The sequence below is a fragment of the Myotis davidii genome, unplaced genomic scaffold (assembly GCF_000327345.1).
Source record: "Myotis davidii unplaced genomic scaffold, ASM32734v1 scaffold198, whole genome shotgun sequence".
Taxonomy (NCBI): Eukaryota; Metazoa; Chordata; class Mammalia; order Chiroptera; family Vespertilionidae; genus Myotis; species Myotis davidii.
Window position 1 is genome coordinate 782,595 of NW_006291485.1, and position 7,761 is coordinate 790,355.

General features: G+C 49.0%; 1 protein-coding gene across 1 annotated transcript in view; it reads right to left on the minus strand.

Annotated features, from left to right (window-relative positions):
* Window positions 1-349: 349 nt before the first annotated feature.
* Window positions 350-7,761, minus strand: part of THEG (theg spermatid protein) — a 15,258-nt gene continuing 7,846 nt past the window's right edge. Inside the window, 5 exon segments of the mRNA XM_006764836.1 lie at window positions 350-370; window positions 372-430; window positions 465-611; window positions 4,846-5,005; window positions 6,467-6,584. Of these exon segments, the coding sequence (XP_006764899.1) occupies window positions 350-370; window positions 372-430; window positions 465-611; window positions 4,846-5,005; window positions 6,467-6,584 (505 nt within the window).

Here is a 7,761-nt window from a genome sequence, read left to right on the forward strand (position 1 = left end):
GCAGGTGGGAAGGGCATGAAGCTCGGCCAAGGTGTCTTGCACAAATGAGTGGTTGGTAGTTCCTCGGACGTATCTGGATAAGCAAGTCTGGACATAGATTCGGGGGGAAATTGTGTAGTTGTGGGAGGCTGATGTGTGACATCTGAGAAAGTCAAGACAGCGGGGAAAAGTGATTGTAGAAATAAAGGACTGTACAAATCACAGGTGATGCGAACATAAATATTATTATTTTTCCTCTTCTTATTCTTTTGGCCTTCCAGCTTGCCCTCCCCCCTCCAGGCCAAAATTCTCAGAGCCAGCCACACATACAAGGTTAGGATGCACTTGGGTATTTACTGGGAATAAGGCCTCAGAGGCCCGGCCTGGGTTCAGTCACACTTTTTTGGTGATGCTTTTGGGGGTGGCGAGCTCATATAGGCGAGGGGATGCCCGAGCCTTCAGGGAAGCCGGGGAAATGTAGTAGGGGTCGTAGCCCTCATTGAGCTCCTTCCGCACTTTGGGCTTGGCCAACAAGTGGATCCGGGCACTGGCCACTGCCTTCTTGGTGACGTCCAGCACCTCCCAGCGTGGATCTCGGTCAGGAACACACTGATCTGACTGGGCCTTGGGCACTACAGGGGCAGGAGAGAGTGACAGCATCAGGCACTCCCCCGAGGGAGAGCAACCTGCAAGGTCAAAGTTCCCAGGTTCAAGGGCCTCTCCAGTGATGAAGGAAGGGAAAAGAACAACATGTCCCATCCACACACTGGAATATCACTCGTCCATGAGAAGGAGTGGAGCACTCACTACAACCCGGATGGACCTGGCACACACACTGCTCAGTGAGAGGAGCCAGGCACAGAAGGTCACACTGTGCGATTCCATCGATGTGAAATGCCCAGAACAGGCACACCCACAGAGACAGGAAGTGGGTTTGTGGGTGTCAGGGGCTGGGGACAGGGTGGAAAGTGACTGCTAATAGGGGGTTTCTCTTTGGGGTGATGAAAATGTTCTAAAATGTTATTGTGGTGATGAGTACACAACTCTGAGTGTACTAAAAAGCACTGAAATGTACTCTTTCTTTTTTATGGAGGTATAATGAATTTACACTTTAAAAGGATAAATTGGCCTAACTGGTTTGGCTCAGTGGATAGAGCGTTGGACCATAAACTGAAGGGTCCCTGGTTTGATTCTGGTCAAGGCCATGTACCATGGTTGTAGGCTTCTCTTTGGCATGGGCCCTGGTCGGGGTGCATGCAGAGGCAATCAATCGATGTGACTGCAGGGTCCTGGGTTCAATTCCCAGTCAGGGCACATGCCGGGGTTGCGGGCTCAATCCCCAGTAGTGGGCGTACAGGAGGCAGCTGATCAGTGATTCTCTCTTATCACTGATGTTTCTATCTCTCTCTCTCCCCCTTCCCTTCCTCTCTGAAATCAATAAAAATGTATTTAAAAAATAAAAATAATAAAAGGGTAAATTGTAAGAAAAAAAATTTCAAATGGTCACATCCTGGACAGGAGACTCAGAGGGGCCAGTCAAAAGTGTCCTGGGGGCTCAGTAGGCCTTTCACACTCTCTCCTCCCTCCTCTGATGTCATGGTGGGGAGAAGGGGCGAGTAATGGCCACAGGAGGCAGCTCTCCTTGGCTGGCCCTGCAGGACTGCTGCGTGGATCCAGGGCAGCTCCTGGGTGCACAGGCCCTTTCAGGATTCAGCCTCCCACCTCGTTCTGGGTTCCTGCCCTCACTGTCCAACATGACTGCAGCCTCAGCCAGGCCCTCTCAGGAGTGCTGGCAACATGGCTCCTACCAACCACATGCGGCAGCACCTGATATGGGCTGGAGTTTTCTTCTATTTAGTTTTAATGAAAGCAATTAATTGATTTAGATCAACTGATAGATTGATTTTAATTGCATTGAAATCATGGCCAGTGGCTGCTGTCATGACGGGCAGCTCTCAGGTGCAGAGAACTGTGGCCAGGGTCCCTCTCACCACCTCTCTGCCACCCCCTCCTTTAGGGACTAGAAGGGAGGTGATCACCACTGGTCACTTAGCCTTCAGTGTCTGAAAGCCTCAGGATCCTTGGCTTTGAGGGGCGCTCAGGCTCCTTTCTAACCCCTGTGTTTAGAGCAGCGGTTCCAACCTGTGGGTCGCGACACTTTGGGGGTCGAACAACCCTTTCACAGGGGTCGCCTAAGACCATTGGAAAACACATATATAATTCCATATTGTTTTTGTGATTAATCACTATTCTTTAATTATGTTCAATTTGTAACAATGAAAATACATCCTGCATATCAGATATTTGCATTACGATTCATAACAGTAGCAAAATTACAGTTATGAAGTAGCAACGAAATGAATTTTATGGTTGGGGGTCACCACAACATGAGGAGCTGTATTAAAGGGCCGCGGCGTTAGGAAGGTTGAGAACCACTGGTTTAGAGCCTCTGTGCAAATGGAAAAGGCCATCTCCCCCCTTCTCAGCAGACAGGCCCTGGCTCGGTGGAGGGGCCCTTGATGAAAGCGTGTGGGGTTCCTTCCTCCAGGCAGTCACAAGCCCACACAGGCCCACTGCTGGGCAAGGCCATCCAGGCTGTACCAGGGCTTTGCCGGGCAGATGACCATTCCTTCCAAAGGGTAGAGGCCCAAGCAGTTGGGCCTCGGTGGCCCCTTGCGGGGCTGGGAAGACCATGGCCAGAACCCATACTTCTCTGCCCTCCTGTGTGAGAATTCTGGAGTATTTCCACTGTTGTAATCTCTGGAATATTAAACTCTGTTGATGAAATCCACCACCACACACAGCACACATGTGGTCACACAGAGAATAATGGACTCATACCCACATAGTTCATGCTCTTCGTTTGTCATCATTTCAATTTTTTAAATGCTGGTCACACCCATTAGTGGGTGGAAGTTTGGTGTTTGAAAAGCACAACCCAACATATTCACACACACACACGGATGTGTATTTACAGGTACATCTGAAATACGGATCAATATATAGATGAATGTGTAGGTACAAATGTGTATATATTTATATTCCGGGTATATGTGAGAGAGAAACAAAATGGTCTTATGAAGCAGTGCATATGTACTCATATGTTTTTGTTCATTTAACCAATCATTTAATAAGTATTAAGGGAAAGGATAAATGAATGAATGAATTAAGCAAACAAACAAAAGATCCTGTAAGCAGAGTTAAAAGAGAATACGGATTTGGGGAGAAGGTATTTTGCAATGTGCTCAACAAAGGATTAGGGATCACCTTATATAAAAAGCTGCTCTAAATCAATAACCAAAAAACACAGGAAATAGAAAACTGGGGAGATGACAGGGCAGAGTAAACCAGAATGGCCAGTCACACCCTCTGGTGATTATCTACCAGGAGTGGGGGACACACAGCATCTCCAAAGCCTCTGGCATTGCAGGCCTGGCTTATAACAGACCGCAGAGAATGAAGAGACACATCAACATATTGTAAATACGTATGTTAGAATGCAGCAGATGCTACAGAATAAGAGCTCAGAGCAGTAACGGTGCACACAGGTGTCCAGAGGTGGGCATAGCTTATGGGTTAAGCAGGGCGCTCAGAGGAGTCTCACCTAGAGGACATATGGAGCTCCGCCCCATGGGGGGCAGAGGAGTGAGCCATGCAGGTGTCTGTGGTCAGTGTTCTAGGCAGCGGGCGAGGAACCACGTAGAGGGGGTGGGCAAGGGTCAAACAGATCACAAGGGCCTGTGGGCCACACAGAGTGAGACAGGACCCTGGGAGGGTCATGAGCAGAGAAGGGGGGAATCCAGCTTAAATTTAGCAAGATCTTTGTGGCTGCCACACGGGAAGCGGGCAAGGGTGGCACCAGGGATACGGGTGGAGGCGACTGCTCTGGTCCAGGGACACCTTAGGGGGCCATGCGGAGGGCAGGGGGAGCTGTGGGCGGGTTCCTCATGTGCTCAGAAGACCAAGCCCACAGGAGTTGTCAGTGCATTGGATGCAGTGTGTGATGGGAGGGGACTGGCAGGAGAGCGCTTGTAGCGTGCACACTCACGGGCACACACTCAACGGCAGGCGTTTGTGGCTCTGCAAGTGTTATACCCAGAAGGAAACACACAAAACTGCTTTATGTTTGGGTGGGTTCCTTTCTTCTCTAGGCTAGCCTGCATTTTTCCAATTCTCTACAGCTGGTACACATTACTGCTGTCATGGCGAGACGGGGTATCTGATTTGTTTTACAGGACAGAAGAGAATCAGGCCAACACCCCTTCAAAGCTGCCCTTCATGCCTGGCCAGAGTGGCTCAGTTGGTTGAGTGCCGTTCCATGCACCAAAGGGTTGCTGATTTGATTCCTGGTCAGGGCACACACTTTAAGTTGCAGGTTCAATCCCCAGTCAAGGCTCATACTGGAGGCAACCAAATTGTTTCTCTCTGATATTTCTTTCTCTCTCTCTCTCTCTCTCTCTCTCTCTCTCTCTCTCTCTCTCCCTCCCTCCCTCCCTCCCTCCCTCCCTCTCTCCCCAGAATGTCCTTGGGTAAGGCTTAGAAAACAATGCTGCCCATCGCCTCGCTTGGCTCCCTCATTCTTGGCCCTGTCCCCCCAACTTTCTCTTCTGCACCCCTTTGTCCTACTAGGAGACCCACTCAGACAGCACTCAGTTTCAGAACCATGGCCCCTATAATGGTTGCCTCTCTTCCCCTAGGAGCATGCACAGTATGACTTACCCACAGGAATCCAACAACTGGTCTGCAGCTGAGGGAGGAGATGAAGAGGGAGCACCCATCTGGCAGAAGCAGGCCTAAAGTCCAAGTCTCTGACTGCTCCCCGCCCCTGCCTGTGTCCAGTGGGGATGGACACAAGGACCTACTTACTGGCCAAGTAAAGGAGCCGGTTATAGTTTAATGCATGTGGCTTAGGTTTTGGCACAGGGTCCCATTCTTCCAAAAGGGTGGCCGGAGGCCTGGGCTTTGCCAACTGCACGATCCTTGAACTGGGGATGGCCATCTGGGCTGCCTTGGACACCTTGGACACCTGGGAACAGAATCAGAGGGGAATGAGTGAAACAGTCCATAATGCCTCAGAGGCCCCTGGATAGAAAACAAAAACAAACAAATAAACAAACCATAAGCAATGCCAACGGACAGATGCCTGGCTGGAAATGAGTTAGTTTGTAATGTGTTCAACAAAAGGCTTAGTAGCTATCATATGTAAAGAGCTCCTCTAGGTCAATAACCCAAAAGAATCCATAGGGGACTAGGCTAATCATATAGGACAGTAAACCTAAATGGTCAATAATGCTCTCTGTTGACCAGGGAAATGTAAATTAAAACAACAAAGTATCCCTGAAAGCAAACAAATGAGGCAAAAATGAAAATGTCTGACATTGTCAAGCCCTGGCAAGAATGTGGAAGGAACCCAGATGGCATGACTTGGTAGTTGAGTGTCAACCTATGAATAAGGAGTTTATGGTTCGATTCCCGGTCAGCACATGCCGGGTTGCAGGCTCGATCCCCAGGGTGGGGCGTGCAGGAGGCAGCCCATCAGTGGTTCTCTCTCATTGGTGTTTCTATCTCTCTCTCCCTCTTCCTTTCTCTCTGAAATCAATTTTTAAAAAAAGAATGTGGGAGCAGAGATGTCCTCATGCATTGCTGGTGGGAGAGTAAATTAATATAAGCACTTTGAAGAACCATTTGTCCATCTCAGGCAAAGCTGAGTATGTGCACACTCGATAACCACCATATAGAGAAACACCTAGTGAGGGTACAAGGATTTGAGGGCAGTGGTATTCATTGCAGCTGGAAACGACCTAGTTGTCCATTGATAGGGGACTGAGTAAACTAGCTATGGTATGTTCGTAGGATAGAACATGACCAAGCAGTTAAAACGTTGCTTCTATATAAATCAGCATGATGTGCTCTCAAAAACAAATATTGAGGGGAAAAGCAAGAAGATGCCATCCTATATAATAAAAGGCTAATATGCAAATCGACCAAACAGAACAATCTGTCACTATGACACGCACTGACCACCAGGGGCAGACGCTCAATGCAGGAGCTGCCCCCTGGTGGTCAGTGTGCTCCCACAGGGGGAGCACCACTCAGCCAGAAGCGGGGGTCATGGCTGGTGAACGCAGTGGTGGTGGCAGGAGCCTCTCCCGCCTCCATGGCAGCACTAAGGATGTCCGACTGACAGCTCCCAGACTGCAAGAGGGCGCAGGCCAGGCTGAGGGACCCCCCACCCCCACCCCAGTGCACGAATTTCGTGCACCAGACATCTAGTATATGTATATTAAAAACACGATGATTATGGTTTATGGGTCTGTGTATGAAATAAAGTATAGATTGATGAAAACAAGACAGCTGGCCAAAGCCACTCGTCTATTGCTCTGGAGTCCGTTCCCGCTTGTCTGTCTAGGTCCCTGATCCCAGCCCACTGAGCGCAGGCAGTGCCCCTACCATTGAGGTGGGGTTCTCAGGAGAGCCAGTCACCTACCTCAGACATGTCTATGTTCCAAATGTTATTCCGGACCTTCGGGGTGGCCAGCTCCCTCAGGCGATTAGATAGTTGATAGTCAAAGGGACACTGAGAAATGGGCACGTTGTGGGTAGTCCTAGGGAACATCAGCATTTGAGACACTAGCTCAGCCAAAGGGGGAGATATCTGTGTGTGTGTGTGTGTAATCTCTTTCTCAGCTCCTCTCTGTTCCCTGGGATAAGGGAGGGAAAGTGGAGGGTTTGGAAAACACCTCCAAGAAGGGATTCATAAAAGAATCATAACAGGAGCCCCTGTGTATTCTCAAGGCTGGAGATATGCTGTCCTGAGGTCATTCCCCCTCCCCCAGGGCCTTCTGTCCACTCCCACACCATCGCCGGGGTCCAGACTTGAACACAAGAGATAACAGTGTGTCCAGCAGTTGTCACAGAAAGCTGGGAAAGTGAATTTCCACTGGGTTTGCTGAGCCCACACCTCCTAAAATCAGGTCTCAGCTATGCCTCTGCTCTAGAAATAAAACCCTGCTTCAGTGATCTAAGGCAGACTTTTTATATTTTCACGTCTCTGAGGTCAGGATGCAGCTTGTACATGCCAGCCAGACGTCAGGAGCTCCACAGTCATCCTCGCTGGTGTGTGGATGTAGCTGTTCTCACTGAAATAGCCTAAGTCGAGTTATATGTGTTCTTGGTTCTACAGATGTGGTCTAATTGCAGTTTAAATTATCTTCAGATTATGTTATCATTCAGCATGAAAATAAAAAAGTTATTTTCACCAAAAACAGGCTTAAAAACAGTGTGTGAAACATGTCAACATCTCTGAATCAAAAATGATTCAGACTTCCTGTCAAGATGGCAGCATAGGTAAATGTAATACTGGCCTCCTCCCACAACCACATCAAAATTACAACCAAACTGCAGAACAGACATCATTCAGAGACACCTGAAATCTGGTTGGATGGAAGTCCCACAACTAGGGAATTCAAGAAGGAGACACATCGAGACTGGTAGGAGGGGTGGAGACACAAAACAGGCTGGTCACACACCCATGTGTGGCAGATAAAAACTGGGAGAGAGCCCTAGCTGGTTTGTCTCAGTATATAGAGTGTTGGCCCCCGGCACAAAGGGTCCCAGGTTTGATTCCAGTCAAGGGCACATACTTCAGTTGCAGACTCGATCCCTGGCCCTAGTCAGGGCATGTGCAGGAGGCAACCAATCGAGATGGCTCTCTCACATGGATGTTTCTCTCTCTCTGTCTCTCCCCCTCCCTTCTACACTCTCTAAAAATCAATAGAAAAA